The sequence below is a fragment of the Leopardus geoffroyi genome, chromosome B4 (assembly GCF_018350155.1).
Source record: "Leopardus geoffroyi isolate Oge1 chromosome B4, O.geoffroyi_Oge1_pat1.0, whole genome shotgun sequence".
Lineage (NCBI taxonomy): Eukaryota > Metazoa > Chordata > Mammalia > Carnivora > Felidae > Leopardus > Leopardus geoffroyi.
Window position 1 is genome coordinate 132200698 of NC_059341.1, and position 27142 is coordinate 132227839.

The 27142-nt window shown below is 56.5% G+C and overlaps 2 protein-coding genes and 1 long non-coding RNA gene across 14 annotated transcripts; 2 read left to right on the top strand and 1 right to left on the bottom strand.

The window, feature by feature from the left end:
• The first annotated feature begins 3577 nt into the window (after nucleotides 1-3577).
• On the top strand, nucleotides 3578-5250 carry GALR3 (galanin receptor 3). The gene is made up of 2 exons (XM_045466513.1): nucleotides 3578-4051; nucleotides 4461-5250. The coding sequence occupies exons 1-2, from the start codon at nucleotides 3693-3695 to the stop codon at nucleotides 5248-5250; spliced, it is 1149 nt and encodes a 382-aa protein (XP_045322469.1). The 5' UTR covers nucleotides 3578-3692.
• A 1280-nt stretch (nucleotides 5251-6530) lies between these two features.
• On the top strand, nucleotides 6531-24678 carry LOC123590160. Of its 8 annotated transcripts, none has more exons than XR_006708636.1 (5): nucleotides 16440-16549; nucleotides 19188-19266; nucleotides 20503-21520; nucleotides 21801-22024; nucleotides 23383-24104. It is a non-coding gene; the product is annotated as an uncharacterized LOC123590160 (long non-coding RNA). The 8 variants fall into 8 exon arrangements; XR_006708635.1 differs by lacking the exon at nucleotides 16440-16549 and adding an exon at nucleotides 17196-17309; XR_006708633.1 differs by lacking the exon at nucleotides 16440-16549 and adding an exon at nucleotides 24527-24678 and having other exon boundaries at nucleotides 19030-19266; nucleotides 23383-23628.
• On the bottom strand, nucleotides 15311-26777 carry ANKRD54 (ankyrin repeat domain 54). 5 transcript variants are annotated; one of them, XM_045463035.1, is made up of 8 exons: nucleotides 26331-26771; nucleotides 25329-25376; nucleotides 20480-20578; nucleotides 17886-17957; nucleotides 17367-17513; nucleotides 17167-17291; nucleotides 16830-16937; nucleotides 15311-16455 (listed from the first exon to the last, which is right to left on the bottom strand). In XM_045463035.1, the coding sequence occupies exons 1-8, from the start codon at nucleotides 26653-26655 to the stop codon at nucleotides 16381-16383; spliced, it is 999 nt and encodes a 332-aa protein (XP_045318991.1). In that variant the 5' UTR covers nucleotides 26656-26771; the 3' UTR covers nucleotides 15311-16380. The 5 variants fall into 5 exon arrangements, with proteins under 5 accessions (XP_045318991.1, XP_045318993.1, XP_045318994.1 ...); XM_045463037.1 differs by having other exon boundaries at nucleotides 17367-17414; nucleotides 26331-26770; XM_045463038.1 differs by having other exon boundaries at nucleotides 17367-17414; nucleotides 20480-20573; nucleotides 26331-26444.
• Between the last annotated feature and the right edge of the window lie 365 nt (nucleotides 26778-27142).

A 27142-nucleotide genomic window follows, 5' to 3' on the forward strand; every position in this document is an offset into this window, starting at 1 on the left:
GTGCGCGGGGCTCGGCCATGACCTCGCGTACTTCCGGCCGGCCCCGTGGCCGGCCCTCTGTGGTTCCCTCGGTCCTCCCGCTTTCCTTCCTTCGCTCTGGCTCTCTCAGCGGCTCGGCCTTGCCCTGCTGGGAGCTCTTGCCCTAGTTCTGCAGCAGCCCGTCCAGAGCCCTGCCCTGGGGGGGGGGGGGGGGGGAAGCCTTCCAGGCTGGAGGCTCCTGAGGGGATGGCGGGGGTGGGGGTGGGGGTGGGGGTGGGGGGGTAGTGTGTCAGGGCTCTTGAGGGCTTTCCGGGTTCAGGGTGGTTGTAGCCCTCTGCCAGTCAAGGATTCTAAAACTTCAGCACACCGAGGCTAGGATCCTACAATGCTGCCTTTCAGTGATCATGACATTCTACACTTTTTTTTTTTTTTTTTAATTAAAAAAATTTAGGGGGCGCGCCTGGGTGGCTCAGTCGGTGAAGTGTCCGACTTCGGCTCAGGTCACGATGTCGCGGTTCGTGAGTTCGAGCCCCATGTCAGGCTCTGTGCTGACCGCCCAGAGCCTGCTTCTCTCCCTCTCTCTCTGCCCCTCTCCTATTCACACTCTGTCTCTGTCTCTCTCTCAAAAATAAACAGTAAAAATTTTTTTCATTTAATGTTTTTATTTTTATTTATTTTTTTATAAACTTTTTTTATATTTTTATAAAAATTTTATTATTTATTTTTAATGTTTATTTTTGAGACAGAGAGAGACAGAGCATGAACGGGAGAGGGTCAGAGAGAGAGGGAGACACAGAATCTGAAGCAGGCTCCAGGCTCTGAGCTGTCAGCACAGAGTCCGACGCGGGGCTCGAAGTCACAGACCGTGAGATCATGACCTGAGCCGAAGATAGACGCTTCACCGACTGAGCCACCCAGGCGCCCCTAATGTTTTTATTTTTGAGAGAGAGAGAGAGTGTGTGAGCAGAGGAAGGGCAGAGAGAAGGAGACAAGGTATCCAAAGCAGGCTCGGAACTGTCAGCGCAGAGCCCAACGTGGGGCTCGAACCAAGAAACTGTGAAATCATGACTGGAGCCAAAGTAGGAAGCTAAACCGACTGAGCCACCCAGGCGCCCCGCCTCCTTTTTTTTTTTTTTTTTTTTAAGTTTTAAAGTTTATTTATTTATTGGGAAAGAGCACACGCACAAGCAGAGGAGGGGCAGAGAGAGACAATGTCAGCGCAGAGCCCTGGCTTGAACCCACGAACTGTGAGATCATGACCTGAGCGGCAATCATCAGTCAGATGCTTAACCAACTGAGCCACCCAGGCGCCCCACATTCTACAGTTCTAATTCCTTCATTCAATTCTGATAGCTCTGAATTCCGGACAGTCTAGGTATGATCCCTAATATCTTCTGGTTAGTGAATGTCTGCTTCCAAAGATTCGGGGATGCTCTGCTTCTGGGGTAAGTGACATCAGGCTTTCAAGAAACAACCTCTGAGCACTGGTGAAAATCCCAGGGGTGTGGGAGGAGCTAGCCTGAAAAGTCTCTTCCCCAGCTCCTTGGGCCTTGAATGCAAGTCCTGACTCCATCAGGGTCCCCTCTGTTTTCTGTCCGCTTCCACAGACTTCCTATTGGCGTCCCCTCCCCCCAACCTCCCAGCTTCCAGAAAGACATTCAGTCCCTGCCGCTTCTTCTCTCCCTTCACTTATTGCAAATTGTCTTCTGCCCCCACTACACGTGTCCAGTTTACCCACCACCTCATTGTCGTGAAATCCGGTGTGCCTCGTCCCTCCAAGGGGCTCGTCTCTCTAACCTTCCGGAAGCATTTGGCCATGTGGCCTACTCCTCCGAGAGTTCCAAGCAGAAGCCCACGCGTGACTGACTGAATTACCCAGCCATTTACCAAGACCAATTAACCTCTCTGCCTTTTGCCCCGACAAGAGGCTCCTAACGGGTTAGGCATTAAATCATTCCCCTTCCGCCCATCCTTTTCACCCCAGGCCATAATAAACTAATTATAAACGAAAACGCGCAGATCCTGTCCCCACTCTAAAATTTTCACTAGGTCCTCATTGCCCTCAGGCTAAAGCCAAACTCCGCATGGGCACAAAACCCCTTCGTCTTCAGCCAGACTGAATCTCTGGAACGAGCTCAGGAATGCTGATGGGCCCCGGGATTCCAAGGGCCTGGGAGAGGAGTCCCATCTGGTCTCCAGAAGAGAGACTCCTACTCTGGTTTCCTAGCCTAGGGCACTCCATTCAAGATGAGGAATCCTTTCTGAGCTTGGGTTAGAGCTCTACTTGGAGCAGGGAGGGAAGACGGAGTCGTTTAGGCAGGAGGTGAGAGTACCAGCAATGAATGGGCTGGGCCCTGGACACGGAGGGGTTAACTCCAGAGCGACTCTCAGAGAATCAATGGGTTACTCACTGCAGAAAGAGGCAGAAGCAGCGCAGGGAGGCAGAAAAGAACCGGGCAGAAGAGCATGCCACCTGGGGGAAATCAGGGACGGAGGAGGAGGAGCAGGAGGAGGAGGGGGAGGAGGAGGGGGAGGAGGCAGCGGCAGGCAGCGGCTAGTGGCTACTCCGGAGGGAGTGCTCAAGTCTGGCTCAGCAGAGGAGAGGTGCCTTAAAGGAGAAGAGAGAAGTGGGAGGCAGACCTGCACCTGCAGGGAGGCGCCAAGGGGCAGCCACTGAGCCAAGAGCCAAGAGGCAGCCTCAGCCTGACCCGTTCACCCAGGATCAAGCAGGGCCCAGTGCCCAGAACTGAGGTGGGTGTTGTCTATTCTGACCTTCAGGGGGCTTGCTGCATGCTGGGGACTGGGGGCGCAGGTATTCCCTTTCTTCCCTCCTCCCTGCCGCTCCCCCCCACCCCCCACCACCCCACGCCCTTAATTTGTCCCACCATCCGGGAAGCCCCAGGCACGCAGGGGGATCCACAGGTAGTAGCCGATGTGGGCCGCGGGGTGGGGCAAGGGTGAGAGCGGGCGCCGCTCGCATAAATGCACGTGCCAGTACTTGCACGCGGTCAGAGGCACCACCTGTTACAGGCTGTGGGTGGAGCACTCCGGCCTGGGAGTCAGGGCACCACGGTGGCAGCAGCCCCGATCTGCCACGCCAAGGGTGCTATTCAGCCTCCCGTGTCCCCTCTCCGAGTGAGCCTCAATTTCCTCTTGTGCAAAGAGGGGGCAGTGACCTATACGGTTTTCCCAGCTGTGCCACTGTGGGGCTCTCACCAAAGCGGACTTTGCAATGACTCAGGGATACCACCCATGCTTTGCTGCCTTTGACCCACGTCCAAGAGTCCCCCCCGGCGCTTCAAATCCCCACGGGGAAATAAGGTAGTTAGATAGACAAGCACCTTGGGTTGGAGCGGCCCCTCCCCCATCCGCCGTGTCCTCACCGCATTCTGCCTGGAGGCGCCCACCTAGTAATCACCTTTGTGCCCTGAGCCGTGGGGGTGTCCCCGAGCAAACGGAGAAACCCACCTCAGACACCTACGTGACTGCCAGGCTTGCCCCGTGGGTCTCAGTGGTCACTCTTGGCTCTGTCTCCCCACTCCCATCCCCATCCCCCATGAGCTTCCCGCCCCCCCCCCCCCCCCCCCGGAGACCTGGCCAGGCCCAAGCTAGGGGCGGGGATCGATCGAGACCCCGGGGTCACGTGACCAGAGCTGGGGGCTCCTGTCTGAGCACTCCAGCTGCTTCTCTCCAGGTGCCCGTCGGAGGGAAAGATGGCTGATGCGCAGAACGTCTCGCTGGACGGCCCGGGGAGTGTGGGGGCCGTGGCCGTGCCTGTGGTCTTTGCCATCATCTTCCTGCTGGGCACAGTGGGCAACGGGCTAGTGCTGGCCGTGCTGTTGCAGCCCAGCCCCAGTGCCTGGCAGGAGCCGGGCAGCACTACGGACCTGTTCATCCTCAACCTAGCGGTGGCCGACCTCTGCTTCATCCTGTGCTGCGTGCCTTTCCAGGCCGCCATCTACACACTGGACGCCTGGCTCTTTGGGGCCCTCGTTTGTAAGACGGTGCACCTGCTCATCTACCTCACCATGTACGCCAGCAGCTTCACGCTGGCCGCGGTCTCGGTGGACAGGTGCGCTGCATCTGGGGCCCGGCTCGGGTGGGCTGAACAGATCTCTTAGGAAGGAGCACACCCCGCCAGGGTGCGGTCTCACCTGCTTTCGCGGTTCGACACTTGGGGTGCAACCCAGGCTCACTCTCGAGCTGACGACCCCCCCCCCGGGGCAAGCCCCTTCCCTCCGAGCCTCTAAGCCAACCCGGCTAGGGGCCAGGCACCGCTCTAAGCGCCTGGCGTGTGGGTTCCCTTCACCCCCGCAGTCCACCCTGCTAGGCTGGTCGCGCCGTCGCTCCGGCTGTCCGGACGCGGAAGGCCAGGCCGCCGGCCCAGAGGTGCGGCCGCAGCGTCCACGCGGGGGCCAGGGCGCGGGTGTGGGCCACCCCCCGCCCCCCGCCTGCCCCGCTGACCCGGCGCCCGCCCGCAGGTACCTGGCCGTGCGGCACCCGCTGCGCTCGCGGGCCCTGCGCACGCCGCGCAACGCCCGCGCCGCCGTGGGGCTCGTCTGGCTGCTGGCGGCCCTCTTCTCGGCGCCCTATCTCAGCTACTACGGCACCGTGCGCTACGGCGCGCTGGAGCTCTGCGTGCCCGCCTGGGAGGACGCGCGCCGGCGCGCCCTCGACGTGGCCACCTTCGCCGCCGGCTACCTGCTGCCCGTGGCCGTGGTGAGCCTGGCCTACGCGCGCACGCTGCGCTTCCTGTGGGCGGCCGTGGGCCCCGCGGGCGCGGCGGCGGCGGAGGCCCGGCGCAGAGCCACGGGCCGCGCGGGGCGGACCATGCTGGCCGTGGCCGCGCTCTACGCCCTCTGCTGGGGCCCGCACCACGCGCTCATCCTCTGCTTCTGGTTCGGCCGCTTCGCCTTCAGCCCGGCCACCTACGCCTGCCGCCTGGCCTCGCACTGCCTAGCCTACGCCAACTCCTGCCTCAACCCGCTCGTCTACGCGCTCGCCTCGCGCCACTTCCGCGCGCGCTTCCGCCGCCTGTGGCCCTGCGGCCGCCGCCGCCGCCGCCGCTGCCGCCACGCCCGCTGCCCCCCGGGCGCCCGCCGCGCCCACCGCCGCGTCCGCCCCGCCACCGCGGGCCCTGCCGGTTGCCCCGGGGACGCCCGGCCTCGCGGGAGGCTGCCGGTGGGCGGCGGCCGGGGCGGGGGGCCCGGGGAGGAGCCCGCCCGCGTCGGAGAGGCCGGGCGAGCCTCGTCGGCCCCGGGACCGGAATAAACCCGGTCCGCCTCCGCTCTGCCGGATGACCGTCTTTCCGTCATTCCGCTTCCCCCCCAGGGCACGACGGCGACGAGGGGACGCGCCAACGCCAGGGGTCCTCTGAGACGCACTGGCCGAGCTGGGGCCCCAGCCCCCGTGGATGCCCCTGGGCGGTGAAATTGGGTCACCCCCGCGAAGCGCAGCCCCCTGGCCAGGCAGCCCCCAGACTCTGTCCACAGCCGGTCTGGCGGGAGGGCCGTTCCTCTGCCCGCCCTTCCAACCCGGTCAGCACCTTCTAGGCCCTGCTTCCTCAACCACCCTTTGCGAAGCCGCTTCTCCCTTCCAGGCTGTGTGGCCTGGGTAATGTAACCCTAGCAGCTGATTTAGCAAAGAGTCGTGAAGCATTTTCTGTGCATCTTACGCGGTGCTACGTTCTTCGATCTCATTATCGAAGCAGCTTTGCAAGGTAGATACATAATTAGTTCCCTTTCTGCAGATGTAGAAACCAAGAATCAGAGAGGTTGAGTAATTTGGGGGGCCTGTCTGAGTCGGTGGAGTGTGTGATTCTTGATCTCGGGATTGTGGGGTGGAGCCCCATGCTGGGTGTAGCAATTACTTAAAAATAAAATCTTCAAAAAAAAAAAAAAAAAAAGAAAAAGAAAGAAAGAAAGAAAGAAAGAAAGAAAGAAAGAAAGAAAGAAAGAAAGAAAAAGGTTTAGTGATTTGTCCAAGCTCACATAGTTAGTGTTTGGCAGAAGTTGGATTCAAACCCACCGCTATTTAACTTTTTCTGCTCAGTGGAACGGCCTTCTCCACTTTGGGGGCCTTGGCTCTCAGTTTCCAAGGTTTCCAAGGTTGTCCTTGGTTCTTCCTGACTCCTGATCCTGCATCGGCCCTCTTCCCTAAACCAGCAGCTCCCACGTTTGACTCGATGTCTGGAAATCTCAGAGAGTTCCCAGTTCTCTTCTTTGGGACAGTTCTGTTCAGTACTCGGGCCGGCAAGTCCTGATGGGCTTATCCCAGCTACCGAGTCCCAGGTCCACGGCCTGACCCAAGCCCCTTGCATTATTTCTTTCAGCCATTTGGTGCTCCCAGATCAGGTGAGAAACGGAGCCCCACTCGGGTCCCAGCTGGCCTCCCAGCAGTCCCGGCTGCCCTGTGGCCCCCACCCTCCCGTCCATGCACACAGCAGGGTAGTCGGTGACTGTGGAAACCTCCTAATTAACCAATAAATCAGTCCTGACGGTTGCAGAACTACCCAGTTCCCTCCCTCCCCCGCCGCCTCGCCACACGCCAATAATATATATTAGCTTCAGGCTGAGGCCTAAGATCTTAACGGCCTCCTCGTCCCCCTGGCACACCTCCCGGCTGCCGGGCACCCTGGGAAGGTCCCTCACTGACAGTAGGCGGCTGCTGAGTCCTCCTCGCTGCCTGCCACCTGCCGCAGACCCAGGGGTCAGTGTCGGTCACCCTTCACACGGGGAGGCTGAGACCAGCTGGGGGAAGTGGCTGCTTCAAGGGCCCAATCGCAGGGGCCTGACACCTGGGCCAGCGTCCCTTCTCGCACATGTCTGCTAAGGTTCCCACGGCTGACTCAGGCCACAGCAGTGGGAGTGTTTCCGGGACGGCAGGGGCGCGATGCTGCCCGCTTCTGCAGCACCCAGCACGGCCTCTACCTCCCTGAGGCCCTCACTCACAGCTCCGCTGGCTCGCCTGTGCCTCGCAGACAAGAGATATTACCTCCCTCTTCAGAAGGGAAAACTGAGGCTCCAGGAGATGAGGTAGCTTGGTCAAAGTCAAATGGCAAATTCGCGGCAGAGCTGGGATCCTAACTGGGCCGGACAGAAGGCTCTCATGGCAGGCCAGGCACTGGGAGAACATCTAAGACTATCTGAAGTTCGCCGCGTGACAATGGTGAGTGCCTACGGAGGAGAATGGGGAGAGGGGCGCCTGGGTGGCTCAGTCGGTTAAGCGTCCGACTTCGGCTCAGGTCATGATCTCGCAGTTCCTGGGTTCGAGCCCCGCCTCCGGCTCTCAGCACAGAGCCTGGAGCCTGCTTCAGATTCTGTGTCTCCTTCTCTCTCTGTTCCTCCCCTGCTCACGCTCTGTCTCTCTCTCTCTCTCTTCCTCAAAAATAAACAAAGATTAAAAAGAAATTAAAAAAAAAAAAGTGTCTGACTTCCACTCGGGTCATGATCTCGCTGTTCGTGAGTTGGAGTCCCGTGTCGGACTCCGCGCTTGGGATTATCTCTCCCCTTCTCTCTCTGACCCTTACCCTGTTCGCTTGCGCGCGCTCTCTCTCTCTCTCTCTATCAATCAATAGAAGAGGAAGCCCAGAAGCCCCAACTAATGGAGGACAGTATAGCCCGGACCAGAGTAGGCACAGAGCAGGTATTTGGATACTTGAAGATGGAAATGACCCTTTCCTTCCTTCTTTCCTTTACCCCCCCACAAACATTTAAGTGCTTTGCCTAAAGCTATGCCACGAGGGGGAGACAGAGAGGGCAGGAGTTTGACCTGGTCCCTGCCTTCCAGGAGTTCTCAGTCTAGCTGGAGAGCTGCATATCAAAAGAAGAAACAAGAGGGGCGCCTGGGTGGCACAGTCGGTTAAGCGTCCGACTTCAGCCAGGTCACGATCTCGCTGTCTGTGAGTTCGAGCCCCGCATCAGGCTCTGGGCTGATGGCTCAGAGCCTGGAGCCTGTTTCCGATTCTGTGTCTCCCTCTCTCTCTGCCCCTCCCCCGTTCATGCTCTGTCTCTCTCTGTCCCAAAAATAAGTAAACGTTGAAAAAAAAAATTAAAAAAAAAAACAAAACAAAAGAAGAAACGAGAGCACCACGTGATGGGGCCAGAACAGGAGAACACCCACAGTTCTGAACGGGCACAGAGGAGGAAACTCCTGCCTTCCTGAGCAAGCCAAGTAGGAGTCCCACAGGAGTTAATACGCATTTAATTATCCCATGTAATATGCATCTTCCTAAAAGAAAGGTGAAAAGGGCCTACCAGGTGGAGCAACAGCCCATGCCAAGGCTGGTACAGCTGGGAGCGGTCGCGGGCTTGCGCAGCCGAAGCAGGGCAGGGTGAGGCCTGGGAGGCCAGGAAGCTGGGTGCAGTGAGCCTGGATTTGGCAGGAAGATTGGTGGCCTGCTGCTGGCCTCGGGCCTGGCCTTGGAGGCTCCTGGGTCTGCTTCAGAGGGCTAATGAAATGCTTGGAAGATAGTCATAGGATTTCGATTTCGGTTAGGAGAGAGCTGTGAGTCCTGTAGGGCCACAGGCAGGCGCCGGGGGCTAGAGGACAGGCTGAATGAGCCCTGGCCATCCTCTGAGGCCCAGAAGAATCCACCAACCCGAGCCCCCTGCAGGATCTCAGGCTGAGCCTGAGGCAGCCTGGGGGTCCTGGTGGGAGCTTAGTTGGAGGGAGGTTTGAACTCTGCAGTCTCCTTACCTTCCTATTTGTGCAAACCTCTTAGGGATGGGCCCGCAGCGCTCATGCCTTAGCGCCTGCTAGGCACAGACTTCTTCTGCCAGAAAAAAAAAAGGCAGAAGCATGGGGGTAGGGGGGAGCCCAGAAGACCGTAACCCAGCTGGGGCAAGCAGAGAAGACTTCCTAGAGGAGCTGGTGCCCAGGCCAAGTCCTGAAGTGGGAGTTAATTAGGGCAGATGGCAAAGGGAAAGACGGAAGAACACACATGTGCATGGGCCACCCGGAGTCAGGCACAGCGTGAGGGGCCAGGGGCCTGGGACAGGGTACGGGGGAGCCTCAGCAGGAAGGGAGGTGGGAGAGGTGGGGACAGTTGCAAAGGATTCTGTAAATGTTGTCTGAAACTGAGGCTGCCCTTTGTCCTGAGGGCAACAGGGAGCCACCGAAAGGTTGTAAACAAAAGGGTAAATTTACCAGATTTACCCTTTAGGGAACTTTCTGGCTGCAAGGCAGGCTTTCAGGGGGGTGGGGGCAGAAGGGGGGGTGGGGCAGGGAGACCAGTGAGGAGACTGGCGTGAGAATCTGCATAGATGAAAGCATCCAAGATGTTGACAGTGGGTAAGGAGGTATGGACAGACAGGACAACCACTTACAAGGTATAGTCATTGGGACTTGGTGTCCCAGATGACATCCCGGACTTCTGGCTTGGGCTACTGGGGGTGGCAGTGGGGATAACAGGGGCACAGGCTTGAGGGGGAAACGTGCTGAGACTTCAGGACCATGGGGGGGGGTATGGTAGGGGGTGTCCACAGGGCACCTGCTACGCTCAGGCCTTGGACTTGGCCCTGGATTGTGTCTCATCTGCTTTAGAATTTGGAGATGGAGAAACTGAGGCTCAGAGAGATTAAGTAACTTACCCAAGATCACAGAGCTAGCCCCAAACAGAGCTGGGTCTACCTTGGGCCTGATTTCGGTTCCACGGTCTTTAGAGAGAAGAGGCAGGAAGGGGTTGGCTGAAGCAGAGGGAGGAACTTGAATGTGCAAAGGTCACCCCCAGCCTCACCCGGCCCTGTGTAACAACTGTAGCCAGGGCTAAAACTTGGTCCTGGGGAGGGTGGGCGAGGTGAGGGCCCTGGCCCAGCTACTGAACCCCTCACCCGGCTTCAGGCTGGCGGGAACAGCATCATCTATCAACTTCGAGGTGTGTGCCTGGGGACACAAATGCCAATTAACCACCCCGAGACTTCCTGTTAATGAACATCAGTTCCTCAGCCCTGACGCAGGGCTCATTTGTGAGCCGCTGGCTGGATCCAAGGAGGCACGAGGCCGGAGAAACGGGCGGTGCAGGGGTGGGATTGTGTCCCGGGTGAGAGGACAAGACTGATTTATGGAGGCATCTGCTTGCCGCGAGGTTGTTTTAGGGGCTCAGGCTCTGTGTAGGGGTGATACCGAAGCAGGAGGAGGGGTGGCGTGGAGGGATGGGGGGGACAAGGGTACCAGCTTGGAGTACCTGAGACTTAGGGGCCATTGGGGGGTATGGTAGGGGACGCTGGGGAGGGTGCCGGCCCGAGCATCTCATGGACCTGCCAGGTCCACTCAGAGAGGCGGCACAGCGCAGGGGTCAAGGCCCAGACTTTGAGGGGCGCCTGGGTGGCGCAGTCGGTTAAGCGTCCAACTTCAGCCAGGTCACGATCTTGCGGTCCGTGAGTTCGAGCCCTGCGTCGGGCTCTGGGCTGATGGCTCAGAGCCTGGAGCCTGTTTCCGATTCTGTGTCTCCCTCTCTCTCTCTCTGCCCCTCCCCCGTTCATGCTCTGTCTCTCTCTGTCTCAAAAATAAATAAACGTTAAAAAAAAAAAAAAAAAAAAAGTCCCGGACTTTGAGCCACACTGTCAGGTTTGAATCCTGGCTACTGCACTTCCGGTCTCTGACCTCTCTATGCCTCGGTGACCCACAAAACTGAGCTCTGTCGGAGCCAGGTCCCAATCGAGGCAGACCACCCTGGGGTGCCCACTGGCTGCTACCAAGTGTATGCGACATTGTCAGGGCTTCCCAGGCAGGTCCCCGTCTCCAGCACACCCCTCACAATCGAGCTGAGGAGGCACGACTTACCCACCTGTGCCCCTCTGGGCGCGCTGACCACCAAGTGCTGTCCTCCCAGGCTTTCGGAGGGAGAGAGAGTCACCAGGCTGGCATGGACCAATCACAGGGACAAGAGGACACCCTGGTGCCTGGGCTGGGGCTTCGGGAAAGATGCCTTTGCTTCCCTGAGCCTGTTTTCTTTATGTATAAAACGAGTTGATCATACCTCCCCGAAACGCTGAGAGGCCTCAGTGTTCACTTGAGAGCGAGCCAGTGTCCGGGGGGGAGGGGGGGGCGGGTTGGGGCTGTGTGTGATTCCCTTTGGGAGGCAGAGCTGGGGTGGGGGCGGGGAGCCAGGGACTTTGTTGGGATTGCCCGGGCATCAGTCCAGCTTCCTGACCTCCTAACCTTGCCTTGGGCCCCATAGCTGAAGCAGTCTGGGAAGCGGACTGGTAGGGATAGTGGCTTTCTCCCAGAGAGACTTTTCCCCTGCAGCTCATGGTGCCCTCTCTGGGTAAGAATGCCCCTGACCTCCAGGAGGTGACAGCCTGCCTCGCCCGGTTCACATCTGCAGACCTCGGGACCTCTGCAGCCACGTCCCCCTCTGGCCGGCCTCTCGCCCTCCTGGGCCCAGCACTTTCCAGCCAGTCTCCTGGTCCCACAACCAGCTCACGCCTGTCCTCCAGCCCCCAGGCCTGGCTCACGCTGCTTCGTCCACCCACCCAGCTCTGCAACCACCCTGGAAGGCTTGTAGTAATTGAGGCAACCACCAAAGGTCACCAAGGACCCCTCCGGAGCCCTGCCACCTCATACTGTCCTTTCTCTTACCCCCAGGTGACCAGATGCCTGCCTTGTCCACCAAGCATGCCGTATCACGTGCCTGGCAAGCAAAGGGCCGGACCCTCCCTACACCCGAGACTGGTCATGGAGACTGAGATGTCCCGTTCATCCCGACTGAGTCCCGGGGGACACGGGTGGACATTGGCACTTTGGAAATCTTGGCAGAGATTATGTTAGACCTGGGCTGGGCCCCGGCAAGCTACTTTCTCTCGCTGAGCCTCAATTTTGTGCATCTAGAAAATGGCGGCAGCAATATGTTGGCTATCTTACATTTTCTAGCAAACACTAAATCAAAGGACTCGTATAAAGGGCCTGCTGGCACGTAGTAGGAGCTCAGCCAATGTCCTCGCCCTTAGTTTTAGGAAACTCTGCTTCCGAGAAGGCTCTAATTTCAGGCATGGTGGAAACAGGGCGAGCGTTGGGGGTGGGCCCAGGTTCGAGCCCAGCTGCCCAGTTGGATCCGTCTGGCAAAGCCGTATTTTTTCCTCGCCATCAAAAGCAGTAGCAAGGCTAGTTATCTCGACGGATGGTTGTGAGAACGTGTGAATATTCTTCTCCAAGCACTTAACCTCTGTTTGCCAGGGTTTTTGTCCTTTTGTTCACTGCTGTATTCCCACCTAGAACATTGCCTAGACCATAGCCAGTGTTCAATAAGTATTTATTTTATTTTATTTTTTACATGTATTTATTTTTGAGAAACAGAGTGAGACAAAGCGTGAGCGGGGGAGAGGCAGAGAGTGAAAGAGACACAGAATCCGAAGCAGGCTCCAGGCTCTGAACAAGCGGTCAGCACAGAGCCTGCTGCGGGGCTCGAACCCACAAACTGTGAGATCATGACCTGAGCCGAAATCGGACGCTCGACTGACTGAGCCACCCAGGCGCCCGGCAATAAGTATTTCTAATGTGAATGAAACGTGAGATATAAAGCAAAGGACCCGACCCCGAAGGTGACATCAAAGGATGTGGATTTCTTCTTTCTGCCTGCCCCCACATCCTCCCCTCTTCCTGCTCCACAACCCCCCACCCCGCCCCTGCCTGCAACTCAGTAACTCCCAGAGCAGCCGGTAATAGAATTAACGCCTGTGCCCGTAACCTCTGCAGAGTTCCCCATCCTACCCCCCCTGCCCAGCTCAGCCAGCTTAGGGCCCACTTGTGTGCTTTCCGACTCACGCCAATGTCTGGCGCTGACTTTAACTGGCTGGCTCTTCAGACAGACTTGGGGTTGCAGACATTTCCTGGCTGGAAATGGGGTGAGGCAGATTGGCTGACTGCCTAGCGGTCTGGCAAGTGTTTGATGACTGGCCTATCGGGCTGGGGAGGGAGTGGACCATAGCCCCTTCACTCGTCCCAGTGACCCATTCTCCTGGTTTTGTGGCTACAGGGCCAGGAGTGGGTGGGTGAGGCCAGGAGGAGGCTGGAGGGATGCATCCTGCTCTCCAGGTGGGGATGGCTTGGTCCAGGCCAAGGACTTTTTAGGAGTCAGCCAGTGAGTCTCTGTCAGGCTGTTCTAGAAACACCTGAAGTCATCTCAGGGCAATTTCATAAAGTCCCAGAACCGTCCACCCTCTCAGCTCTGCCAGTGCAAAGCAGGCTGCCCTGGGAGATGGCTGGTCTCAGAAGTACCTAGGTACCCAAGTGCCTAGGATGCCCTTGGCAGGTCTCCTACCCCTTTGCTCCCTAAGTTCTTTTTTTAATTCTTTTTTAATTTTTAAGTGTTTATTGTATGTATTTATTTTTATAATTTTTTTATTGTTTATTATTTTTGAGAGAGAGAGAGAGAGAGAGAGACAGAGCAAGCAGGGAAGGGGCAGAGAGAGAGGGAGACACAGAATCGGAAGCAGGCTCCAGGCTCTGAGCGCTCAGGACAGAGCCCCACGCAGGGCTCGAACTCACAGACTGCGAGATCATGACCTGAGCTGTACTCGGCCGCCCAACTGACTGAGCCACCCAGGCGCCCTGTTGTTTTTTTTTTTTTTTAATGTTTATTTGTTTTTGAGAGAGAGAGAGAGAGAGAGAGAGAGAGACAGAGTGCCAGCAGGGGAGGGGTAGAGAGAGAAGGAGACACAGAATCGGAAGCAGGCTCCAGGCTCCTTCCTAGCTGTCAGCACAGAGCCCACCAGGAGGCACCAACCTACTAACCTCGAGATCGTGACCTGAGGCGAAGCGGCACACTTGACCCGCGGAGCCACCCAGGCCACCCAGGCGCCCCTGCTCCCGAAGTTCTGTGGCAAGGGTTCCTAACTTTTTCTGAGTGTGGACCCTGCTGCGAATGAAAGCTATGGCCACTTTTATCGGAAACACACATGCACACCCTTCACACAAAATCTTGCACAGTTTCTGGGGGTTCGTGCCTCTCCGAGAACCCATTTATTGAACCCCTTAGCCCTGAAGCTGAGAAACAGCTTCAACTCTCTCCAGGGTGATCGCCCCAGGGGTAGGGTGTGGTATGGAGGCCCAGAGGGGCGGGTCCCAAGAGAATGGGCCCACTGAGTTTGAGGTCCATGCCCTCCCATCCCTGCCTCCCCTTTTGCCTTGACCCTCTCCTGCCCAGCCCCACCCCCGGGCTCATGGCCCAAGGGGCTTGTGTGCAGGCACCAGCCCCAGCAGAGCCTCTAGTGAGGGCAAAGTCAAACGTGCTCCTGAACCTGAGTGGGCAGGGTTCCTCAGAGGCAGAAAAGCCGCCCACCCTTGTACTTCTCGCACTCCCCTCTCCTCACTCCGCCCCTCACTCCTTGCCTTTCACAGCGCGCCCCTCCCCTCAGCACTAAAGTTCCCCTCAGCAATACAGTTCCCCTCAGCACCGCCCTTCCCCACGGCGCCCCGCCCCTCGGCGCGCCCCTCCCCTCGGCACCGCCCTCCCACAAACGCCCTTCCCCTCGGCGCGCCCCTCCCGTCAGCACCGCCCACCCCCACGGCGCCCCGCCCCTCGGCACCTCCCTCCCTCCCGGCTCCCCTCCCCTCAGCACCTCCCTCCCTCACGGCGCCCCGCCCCTCCGCGCGCCCCTCCCCCTCAGCACCGCCCCCCTCCCCCCGGCACCCCGCCTCAGCGCACCCCTCCCTCACGGGGCTCCTCCTCTCAGCGCGCTCCTCCCCTCCCTCAACCACGTAGACAGGCAGTCCGTTTACTCCGCGGCAGCAGCTTGAGCTCCGGGGAAACTCGTTTGCTTCATCGGCCCCTCGCTCTCCCCGGTCTTGGGCCTAGCACGCTTTCCCTTCCCCACCCCTGCCGTCCTGGTGGGGCTTCTCCTCTCACAGGGTCCTGAAGGCGGCCCCCAGCCGGTAGCTCCTACCCACACAGATCTTTTCTCTTCGGGGCCTGGGGAGCAGCTGGGCTCCGCGGGTTCAATTCCGATCCGATCAAGCTGGGCTTTGGGGGACAAGCTCCCTTCTGAAAAGTAGCCAGGGCCCCGATGAGGTGAGAGGGCAAGCGGGGCAGAGCCAGGGTGGACGTGGATGGTGACGGGAGTGGGGGGTGGGGGGACGGAGTCTGTCTTTACTCCGCAGTCAGCGCTTTGGAGAGGGCCAGGCGGTGCCCCCCCCCCCACCCCGCGTCCCCCCTTTTGTGGCAGACCCCTGCCGTGAGGCGCCCTGCCTTCAGCGTGTCCACTGCCCACAACGCGGGCAGAGTCTGCTCCTGCAGGGGCAGGAGTGGGGTACCTCCCTTACAGTGAGTCCTGCGCCTCCTCGAGTGCCTCAGTCTCCCGAGGCTGCAGCCACAGAGAGACGTCCACAAACTTGGTGGCTTAAAACAACACACATTTATTCTCTTACAGTTCTGGCGGTCAGAATTCTCAAGTCAGACTCACTGGGCTAAGGTCAAAGTGTCAGTAGGGCTGGCTCCCTCAGGGAGATCTGAGGGGAGAATCTCATTTCCTTGCCTTTTCTGGCTTCCGTGGGCGCCTGCGTTCCTCTGACCCCTTCCCGCTGTGTCTCCTCCGTCCTCTCTGACCTGCTTTCCTGTCACTCGGGTCCCTGCGATTGCATCAAGCCCACCTGGGTAACCCAGGAGGGTCGCCTTGCCCAAAGACCGTTAATTTAATTATGTCTGCAAAGTCCCTTTTGCCCGATAAAGTCATGTTCACAGGTCCCTGGGGATAAGAACGCGGCCATCTGGGGCGGGGGAGGGGACCTCTATTCAGCCCACTACAACTAGGCTGCAGAAGGGACCACTCCGCCTGCTGGTATTTCAAAGACTGGGAGAAAAAGGGTGGGCCTTTTCTGCCTCGGGTTCAGCAGGGTCCTTCCAAGCCTTGTATTTCTAAGGGCTGGGCTTCACCAACCCTCCCTTCCAACCGGAGACACTCACTGCAATGTCTCCTTGAAAGTCAGGTGGCAAGTCGAAATCTAACTGCTGGTGAGGGGTTCAGGGCCAGCCAAGAAGCCCCCGAGGGTGCCTGCCTTCAGCCCACACCCCGCTGGCTGTGACAAGCCCACGGCCCGGAAGGGACACAGGGAAGGCTCTGGGGCCTGCCGCGGGGGGCAGGGAGGCCGCGAGACGAGTGAGGCCCGCTAGGACAGCGCGTGTCGGCCGGAGCTGAGGTGTGGCTGCTGTGCTGTGGGAGCGAAGGGGGAAGCTGGGGGCTGTGGTCCCCGCCCACAGAGATGACAGAGACCGTGGCTGGGAGTGGCGCTGAAGTCACAGAGCCTCTGTGAGAGTGCGTCTCTGCCCCGTAGCATCTGGGGGCAAGGCCTCACCAGACACGTGTGGCTCCAAAGTCCCAGGTTCGGGCTTTTCCTTTGTGATGAGAGAGCAGCGGGGGCAGGGGGAGGGCAGTGGCGGCAGAGCAGGAAGGCGGGGAGCCTCTCTTGCTACCTCTTCTCCGTGTTCTGCATCTGCAAGCTGAGGGACGTGAAGCTGGCCAGGAGGTCGGTCACCTCATCCACCTGTGGGACAAAACCACGGCTCTGTCACGGGTGCCACGACGGGGCCAGCTGTCTCGGCCCCCGATCTCCACCCTGATGCCACAGACTCGGGAGGGTAGGCGTTGTCTCCCGGGGCACGTGGTGGCTTCACTGACTGTGGACCAGCTGTCCGATCGATAGTCCTGGACTCCAGCTGGTCTCAGACTGTCCCAGAGAGAAGGGCCCCAAGTGGCGTCCAAGGACGCAGACAGGGGCTTCGAGGGCCACAGGGGGCTACAGCCCCCCAGCCGCGGCCTCTTTCTACTCTGAACGTCTAGCTGTAGAACAGCAGAGTGGCACCGGCCCCGAGGCTCCCGCCAGGCCCTGGGTCTGGCCCTGCCGCCAACGCAGCTCACCTGCTCTCTGGTGCTCGTCATCTGGAGGCGGGTGCAGAGGTCGTCCAGCCGTTCCCGCTGCTCGTGCCGCCCCAGGCGCTCCAGGTACTCCCTCAGCATCTGGATGATCTGGAACAAGGGGCCGGGCTGAGTTGCTGGGGGTCTCGCTAGGTGGCAGAGAGAGAGAGCTGCCGCCGCCGCCGCCGCCGCGAAGCCCAGTGGAGCGGTGGCCGGATGGGGTCGGTGTGAAGCAACCCCAGGCGCCCGGGTGCGCCCGGGCAGGCGTGTCTGTCTGTGGTCCGGGCGGCACCTGTCCGGCGCTTGTTTGTGCCGTTGGCCCAGCGTGAAGGGCACTCACCTGCTTGACCTCCAGCCGCACAGCCTCCAGGCACTGGGAGTGGCCCTCCTGCAGGATGTTCAGCTTTGACTTGGCCAGGTGCAGGGGCGTGCGGCCAGCTCGGTCCAAAGCATCCACACGGGCCCCTGCGGGAGCAGGCGGAGGTGAGCGTGCTGGGGGTGAGGGCGAGAGAGGAGGGCGAGGGGGCGGGGAGCACGTACCTCCTCGCAGCAGTGTAGTGATGACGGGGACATGGTTGGTGCAGGCCGCTGAGGAAGAAGAACAGGGACCTGAGAGTCCGGGACACCAGGGCCTGGCCCTGTGTGCCAGCTTGGCTGCAGTCGCTGGGACTGTGCCTCCAGGTGTGCCTGCACCAAGGCAGCAACGGGGCGGGTCCAACTCCCTCCCCGTTCAGCTAGGGAGACCGAGCCTTGGGGATCGGACCTGCTGCACCGCGAGCCATAGTGTGGGTCGGCCACGGGGCAGGAACAGGCTTCAGGTCTCACCTTCCCTAGCAGAGCTCTGCTGAGCCATTGAGGTTGCTAAGGCAGCTGTGCCCAGGACCCAGCCAACCGGTGACCCAAGGGGGAGTCCGTGAGAGGCAGACTGGGGGGTGGTGGTAGGGGCTCGAGCTCTCCCCAGATGATAGGAGATCCTACTGGGAACTTACAGGCAGGCCCCCGGGCTCTCCATCAAAGGAGCCTATCTGTGCCGCAGAGAGAGGTGTCCTGGAGGCTTACCCAGGTGCAGCGGTGTATTCCCCAGCCCATCTCGCTGGTTGGGATCAGCCCCGTGGTCCAGGAGCAGCTGCACTGGAAACAGGAAAACCCACAAGGACTCTAACCGCCACCCCTACCTAGCTAAAGAGGCTTCTTCAAAGTATGGAATATTGAAAGCAAATACGGTTCTCTAGGTTGTTTCATACATCCGTTCGTTCGTTCGTTCGTTCATTCATTCATCCACTTACTCACAGGGTTCATGTGCAGGATTCTGAGGGCCAGGAACTAAGGATTCTGGGAGAGCCTCCTGGCCCATGCAGGTTTGAAAAGACTGAGATTTTTTTTTAATTTTTCAAATTTATTTATTGAGAGAGAGACAGCACGAGCTGGGGAGGAACAGAGAGACAGGGACACAGAATCTGACGCGGGCTCCAGGCTCTGAGCTGTCAGCACAGAGCCCGACGCCAGGCTCAGACCCATGAACCATGAGATCATGATCTGAGCCAAAGTCAGACGCTTAACTGACTGAGCTGCTCAAGCACCCAGAAAAGACTGAGATTTTTAAGGGTTAGAGAATGTTCTTCTGGGGCACCTCAGTTGGTTAAGTGTCCAACCGCGGTTTCGGCTCAGGTCACGATCTCACGGTTCACGGTTTGTGAGACCAAACCCTGCATCGGGCTCTGTGCTGATAGTGCGGACCTTGCTTGGGATTCTCTCCTGCTGGCTCACTCTCTCTCTCTCTCAAAAATAAACAAACGTTAAAAAAAAATTTTTTTTTAACGTTTGTTTATTTTTGAGACAGAGAGAGACAGAGCATGAATGGGGGAGGGTCAGAGAGAGAGGGAGACACAGAATCTGAAACAGGCTCCAGGCTCTGAGCTGTCAGCACAGAGCCTGACGCGGGGCTCGAACTCACGGACCGCGAGATCATGACCCGAGCCGAAGTCGGCCGCTTAACCGACTGAGCCACCCAGGCGCCCCTCAAAAATAGACATTTTAAAAAAAGATGGGGCACCTGGGTGGCTCAGTTGGTTGAGCGTCCAACTTCGGCTCGGGTCATGATCTCGCAGTTCATGGGTTCGAGCCCCACATCAAGCTCTGTGCTGAGAGCTCAGAGCCTGGAGCCTGCTTCAGATTCTGTGTCTCCCTCTCTCTCTGCCCCTCCCCTGCTCATGCTCTGTCTCTGTCTCTCTCTCTCTCTCTCTGTGTCAAAAATAAACAAACATTTAAAAAAATAATAAAAGAAAATAAAAAAAGAAAGTTCTTCCAACAGCAGTGGCTACTAGTAAGGGCTCCCAAGGACATTTTCTGCTCTTTCCACAGTCAAGTGCCATAGTGGGAATTAGGCCAATAGAAGATGCTGAACATCCCCCTCCCTGAGAGTCTCTATGCCCTCTGAAAGGTGGGTCGTGGTATTGAGGGCTTATCAGTTACCCAGATGGATGTGCAGGCAGACTTAACTCATGTGACAAGGCCGGGTTGAGCCGCATGCCACATACAGAAACCAATGCAAGAGGTACCTTAGACCTAAATGTAAAAGCTGAAAGTCTTTTGAAAGGCTGGTAGAAGAAATCAAGAGAGTATCTCTACGACCTCGGGATAGGCAAGGTCACAGAAATCCTTAAATAGGTCAAAGAAATGCTAACCATTAAAAAGAAAAGATCGATAGATTGGGTTCATTAAAATTAAGAACTTGGGTTCACTGGGGTGCCTGGGTGGCTCGGTCGGTTAAGCATCCGACTTCGGCTCAGGTCATGATCTCACAGTTCGTGGGTTTGAGCCCCGCATCGGGCTCTGTGCTGACGGCCCAGAGCCTGGAGCCTGTTTTGGATTCTATGACTCCCTCTCTCTCTGCCCCTCCCCCACTCACACCCTGTCTCCGACTTCGGCTCAAGTCATGACCTCGTGGCTCATGGGTTTGAGCCCCACGTCCAGTTCTGTGCTGACAGCTCAGAGCTCAGAGCCTGCTTCGGATTCTTTGTCTCCCTCGCTGTCTGTCCCTCCCCTGCTCGCGTTCTGTCTCTCTCTCTCTTAAAAATAAATAAATACTAAAAAATTAAAAAAAACAAAACAGGAAAACGAACCTATGGTACTCAAGGTCTACGTGGGGCTAAGGAGCAGAAAGGTAGGCTGCCAGGGTGCTGAAAATATTCTTTTCTTTCCTTTTTTTTAAAGTAGGCTCTACACCCAATGTGGGGCTCAAACTCACGACCCTGTAGGGCTCGAAGGATCACGACCTTGATCATGTGATCAAGAGTCACGCGCGCTACTCACTGAGCCAGGCAGGCACCCGTGTTAATCTTCTTTAGCTTGATCTGGGTGGTGCATACATACAGAAAGCTCACCGTTCGTGAGTTAAACCACATCCAAAAATGACTCTTAAAAGGGGGAGGGAGGGGCTCCCCTGCTGCTGCGCTTGGCGCTGAGTAAATGTCGCCTGAATGTCCTGGCGGCCTGGCCCCAACCACAGACTCAATCGTATTCTTTCCCCTTTCTGGCAGTGCTAGTTCCACAGGCCGAGGGAGTGAGGAGGCCCCCCCCCACCCCCACCCCCAGCACCTCTAGAGAGAGGCTGCTTGCCCAGCTCCCCTCTCCCCTCCCTCCCCGGGACTCACCGATCCGGTCATTGCCATTGCAGGAGGCAAAGTGCAGAGCTGTGCGGCCCTTGTCATCAGCGGCACAGGGATCCGTGCCATCTTCCAGCAGCTGCTGCACTGACATCGCCAAGACAGAGGGAGGGAGGGCGACAGAGAGGTAGTGTTAGTTACGCTGCAGCCCCCGGGGGTGAACACGATGCTCAGGGGACCCTGCAGGCAAGGCACCGATAAGCCATGGGAGAGCGAGCTCCTCCTGGATGCCGGCCTTACAGGGAATGTCATGACAAGGGACTTACTCTCCTGAGGGCACCACTGGGAACCCCCGATTCGGGCTGCTCACACTACGTCTAGGGTTAGAACATCATAGAAGGATCTTGGCCCTCAGCGTCAGGAGTTCTCGAATCACAGAAATCCCCGGCACACAGACTTGGGCCCCACATCCATTTGGATACACACCCTTTCCAGTTGGACACAGCAGCCCAAGCTGCGGGGCAGCGCTCACTTTGCTCCTGGGAGGTGGCCTTTTAGAGTGAGCGGCCAGAGCACAGGTTTGGAGCCACAAAGACTAAGTCCCAGGCGAAGCTGGGTAACGAAGAAAGGAGTACGTTGCCAACGGCACGGGGCAGTGGAAAGAGCGGGGCTCAGAGCAGGAAGGCCTGAATCTGGGTCCCGATTCACCGGCAAATGGGAATAATCTCCGCCCTGCCAATCTCCAGAGCTGCTGTAATAACAATAATGGATATGAAATTTCTTCGTTGCAAAGTATGGGGCCATTATAAAATGTGAGGCATTATGTGACACATGTGTGTGTCCAGCTGAAATGGAGAAATTGCTGCCAAACATCATTTTAGAGCAACTGACATTTTTAGTCTCCGCCAGCGAACCTCTCAAGGACTCCAGACGAAGCCCGGAATCTCCTCCTCCTCCTTCACTTCAAGCTCAGGGAGCCACTCCATCATGCGCGGGTCCTCAGTGCCCAGTTCACCTCGCTGCTCTAGTTCACCAGCTGCGCTGGTTTTGGATATCGTCCCCCTAGGCCGAGCACCAGCCTGGCACCAGGTACCTGACTGCTAAGCCCGGTGACCCCCCAGCCAGGTATCACGTCCATCTTACAAGCCAGGAGAAGCGCCCCACTATGTGATGTGCCCCGGGTACATTCACCCGGCTATCGGGGGGCAAAGCTGCGACACAAGCCCAGACTTCTCTGGTCTCTCCAGAATTTAGACCTCTCCAACTAAACACATCACCTCAGGTTTTTCTTTTTTTGGGGGGGGGGGAGGGGGAGGTTTATTTTGGAAAAGGGATCACTTTATATTCTTTTTCTTGAATTATATTGTAGGTTTTTTGTTTCGTGCATCTTACTTAATACTTAGGATCGAGACGGGATTTGCGCAGCTCCAGGATCGCTGTTGACTAACTGCATGAAGGTGGTAGGAAAAGGATTAGGAGAGTGGAAGAGAAGTAAGGGCTTCAAGCCATCTCAGTACATTCACCAAAAGACAACCCGTATCAAAGAGATAAGACAAAGCTAAAAGAGTCCATTCTCTTTCGTGATTTGTGCAGGTATGGTCTTTTTGGTTGGTTGGTTGGTTGGTTGGTTGGTTGGTTGGTTTCTTTCTTTTGAGAGAGAGAGAGGGAGGGAGAGAGAGAGAGAGAATGCAAGGGGGGAGGAGGCAGAGGAAGAGGGAGAGAGAGAGAGAGAGAGAGAGAGAGAAAGAGAAAGGAAGGGAGTCTCAAGCAGGCTCCACGCTCAGCGGGGAGCCCCATGTGGGGCTCAATTCCATGACCCTAGGATGGTGACCTGGACGGAAATCAAGAGTCAGATGCTCAACTAACCAACCGACTGAGCCACGTAGGTGCCCTGGGCAAGTCCAGTCTTTTTGGAGAGCACTACAGCAGTATCTACCAGAAGCCATCAAAATATGCATATCTTGGGGCGCCTGGGTGGCTCAGTCGGTTAAGCATCCGACTTCGGGTCAGGTCATGATCTCGCGGTCCGTGAGTTCAAGCCCCGCGTCAGGCTCTGTGCTGACAGCTCAGAGCCTGGAGCCTGTTTCAGACTCTGTCTCCCTCTCTCTCTGACCCTCCCCCGTTCATGCTGTCTCTCCCTGTCTCAAAAATAAATAAACGTTAAAAAAATATGTTAAAAACAACAACAACAACAACAAAAAACAACAAAAAAAATATGCATATCTTTTGATGTGATAACCCCATACCTGGGAAATTATCTTAAAAATGAAAAACTGTTGTGCAAATATGTGACTAACTAAATAACCCTTGCTTTGTCCCTCTGAAGGCATGACGGGCATCTTTTAAAAATTGTGGTGGGGCGCCTGGGTGGCTTAGTCGGTTAAACGTCCGACTTTGACTCAGGCCATGATCTTGCGGTTCTTGAGTTCAAGCCCCACATCAGGCTTTGCGCCGACGGCACAGAGCCTGCTTTGGATTCTCTGGCTCCCTCTCTCTCCCTCCCTGCTCATGCTCTGTCTCAAAAATAAATAAACATTAAAAAAAAAAAGCTTTTGAAAAATTGTGGTTTTGATTGGAGAATGGAATGCTACAGTAATTTTTGGTTTTTACCTTGTAAGCTTAAAAAAAAAAACAACCCATACAGCCATGTATTCATTCTACAAAGAGGGAGAAAATGACATTTCCATTTTGAGAAAACAAATGGCGACAAAGACTGTGAAAAATTACCCAGCCTACAAAATTGTGTATACAGCACAGTTTGCAAGCCCATAAAGAAAAATTCTCTGCGTAGGACAAAGGATGGGAAGGGACAGTGTCACCAAAATATCAACAGAGATTATTTCCTTTGCTGCTTATGGGTGTTTTTCTTGTATATTTCCCTAAGCTCTCAAATATTTTAAATGTGTATATAATTTTCATATATGTGAAAATATGTTATTATTTAACAATAGCAGGACATCAATTTTATGCCCACGGTAATTGCTAAACTACAGCAAAAACCCAATAAACATGCGGAGAAGGAAAAGGAAATGCTGACCATAGAGAGAAAAGCAATAAAGAGGCTAATCCTACAGAGTCACCGTCGGAGCCTCGCAAGAGCCTGGTAAACCTAAGAGCCATTTAGATTTGAAGAGGAGTATGTCAGAGACTCTGGAAAATTACAGCATTTCTCTCAGTATAATGAAACCACCAACCATGTGAGTACCTGATTCAAGATGAACTAGGCTTTCTGTGGAAGGGAAGCGTAATTCAAATATTCTCTGGCCACACACTAGCGATCTTAAAAAGAGAACACATCATTTTTTCCTTGAAAAGCTATCTGGGCTGCTGCTGAAGTATTCCAAAATATTCAAGTTCACGGAAAAGGGGACCAAAGCGAAGAGAGCTGAAAAGGCCTCCAGTTTCCAGGCCTGTTCACTAGGCCACGCCAGGGGTAATGGAACCATTTCAAGGCCCATGGTTTAAAAAAATTTTTTAATGTTTTTATTTCTTTTTGAGACAGAGAGAGACAGAGCATGGGCGGGGGAGGGGCAGAGAGAGAGGGAGACACAGAATCCGAAGCGGGCTCCAGGCTCCCGAGCCGTCAGCACAGAGAGACAACAGCGTGAGGGTTCCGTCTACTGTCGCTGACCTTGAAGTTAGAGGGAGAAGACTCCAGGCCAAGGGATGTGGGTGGAGGCAGAGGGAGAAAAGGCAGAGGGAGACCGAGTTTCCTCTGGAGCCTCCAGAAAGAAATGTAGCCCTGCGGATACCCTGCTTTCAGCACGGCGAGATCTGTGTTGGATTTCTGACCCCCAGAATTGTATGTGAAGGAACTTGGGTTGGGGCGCCTGGGTGGCTCAGTCGACTTCCGCTCAGGTCATGGTCTCGCGGTTTCTGAGTTCGACCCCCCACCCCCACCCCCCCCCGTCGGGCTCTGCGCTGGGATCCTCTCTCCCTCACTCTCTGCCCCTCCCCTCCCCAAGTAAAATAACTTAAAAAAAAAAAAAAAAAAAGGAAATTTGTGTTGTTTTAAACCACTATGTTTGTGGTAATTTGTTGCAGCAGCCGTGGACAACGAATATACGGATAAACTTTGATTTTTTTTTCCTCTAGAACTGGCCCTTCTACCTCCGATGCTGCCACTGCCCTGTCGGCCAATGAACGCTGGACAGCAACAATAAAAAACCAGAATGGTGGGGCCCCTGGGTGGCTCAGTCAGTTAAGCGTCTGACTTCGGCTCAGGTCAGGATCTCACAATTCGTGGGTTCGAGTCCCACGTCGGGCTCTGTGCTGACAGCTCAGAGTCTGGAGCCTGTTTCCGATTCTGTATCTCCCTCTCTCTGACCCTCCCCCATTCATGCTCTGTCTCTCTCTGTCTCAAAAATAAATAAACATTAAAAAAACATTTTTTTAATAAAAAAAAGAAAAAAAAAAAAAAACCCAGAGTGGTGTCCTGCTAGGAGCCCCTCCCATTCCCTTCACATGTCCTGTCAACGAAACAAGTCTGAGAACCACTGACCCAACTACCACAAAGCCTCAGCTCTGTTCAGACGGCGGCTCTCCTGGCAGTTAAAGTTGACAGTTCGTTCCCGTTAGCCAGAAATTCTAAAAAGCTCCTACCCTTGTTGCCAGGTGCCAAGGATACAAAAGCAGACCTGGTCCCAACCTCAGGGAGCCCACAGAGCGATGAACCCTAGGACATCGGGAAGTTCAGGGTGACAGGGTTGCATGGGAAGAGGAAGCATGTAAGCCAGACTTGTCTCTTGCAAGTGAATTACAGTTATACAATATATACTATGAGCTCGGTCCAAGGGGTGAGCTGGCATACTGAATTCAAGCACTGTCTTCCCAGGAACTGGTTGCCTCGAGTTTTCTTCCCCTAGCCCAGAGGGCTAGCCCTGCTTTGCACACTCACCTGTTTCCACGTCGTTGGCATTGGCCGAGTCCCTCAGCCTCTTCAGAGCTGTGAAGAGAGTAAGAGAGTTCCAGTTCAAAACAAAACAAGTCATGATGAAGCCGAAAGTGGATGGCTTCCTAGCTAATCCACCATTCACCCACGATAGCATCTAAAGGGACAGAAAAGCACCAGGATACAAGAGACACTACCCTGGGAACAAGGAAAAAACTTGAAATGCGGCACGGCAAATGCGAAAGGCACATTGTGTCGCAAATCCTTCAAGGCCTTTGGAGTCAGCTCCTGGCTCTCCATGTCACCCACACAGTGTAAAAAATACAATGGACATATCAGAGTAGGAGTTTGAGTCTGGCAGACATGGGTTCTCATTCCAACACGGCCACTTTCTGAAAGGTATGTGACTTGGAGCAAGGCAATCTCTCTGAGCCTCAGTTTCCTCTTCCACATAATGGGAACGGTTTCTGCATGGCTTGGAGTCATTGTGAGGATCAGAAATGATCACGTACCGCCCCACAGGCTCTGGCACACAACAAAAGCAGAGTGATCGCCGCATGTTCATCACCTTCCTCAATTCACCAAACATCCCACAAAGCAAGTACTGTACTCACTTTTACAGACGGGGAAACTAAGGCTGTTAAAGCTTCTATAGTTCGCCTAAGGCTTAAACGAGGCACAGGGGTCCACACCCGGTCTGTGCGTTTCAACGAGTTGGTAAAACTTGCCTCCCCTCTCCGATACTAAAAGTAGTCTCCAGTGCTCCATTTCATTACCTACTTACTGATAACCTCCTGGAGTCATGAAAAGTTTCCGTTCAGGAATTACCAAGCGCTTAAAGACAGTCTCTTTCACCTTCACGGTCCTTAGCCGCGCTAACATCCTGATTCCTACTGAAAGGAGACTCGACTCGGGAGGGGTCGCTCGGGGCCCTGGGCTCAGCCGTCCGAGGACCCCGTCCGGAGAAGTCGGGGGAGGTCAGGGCCCCGGGGTGTCCGCGCTCCTCACCGTGCACCTCCTTGCCAGTGGGCCCGAGCCGGCGGTGGGGCCTGGCGGCGCGTCTCAGCCGGCCGGCAGGGATCTTACAGCGCAGCTCATCGCGGGGCTCCGCGTCCTGCTGCCACAGGACGTGCAGGTAGCGCAGCGGGGACTGGGCCCCGCCAGACGCCCGGCCGGGGAGGCCCGCGCCGCCGCCCAAAGCAGACCCGAAGTCCGCGAAGGAGAAGAGGCCCTCGGGGCCCGTCAGCGGCTCCGGGGCCACGGCGCACTCCCCATCCGAGCTCGAGCGTCCGGAGCGCGGCTCATCGTCCGCGCCCCCGGCGGCGGCTGCCATGGCAACGGCTCTGCGCGGGGCCTGGCCGCCGGAGCCTCGTTCCCGACCCACCAACCGACCCGCTTCCTCCGCCCTAAGCCTCGCTGTCAGCGGGCGAGCGGGCGGGTCCGGCCTGCAACCACGGCAACCGAAGGGGAGGGGGCGGACTCCTGTCGCGAGCAGCCAACCGGGCACGGTCGGGGCAATAGAATTGGTTTCCGGCAGCGCGATTGACGGACATAATAACCAATCACAAATTTGAACGGCCTACGCTCTCGCCGTACGTCGCCGCCGGAGCCAGTAAAACAGCTAAGTTTAAGACACCCTTACTTTTCCCCCCTCCGTTACCCCCATCGGGTGAGGGAAAGATAACGGGCAGAAGCTTTAACCAATCCCGTTCAGGTGATCTGCAACCACTCTCTAAGGAAAATTAAGAAGCCGAACTATGGGGATGCATACGGTTTCATTTCAAAGCAATGAAGTTTTTTTTTTTTTTTTTAAAAAAAGG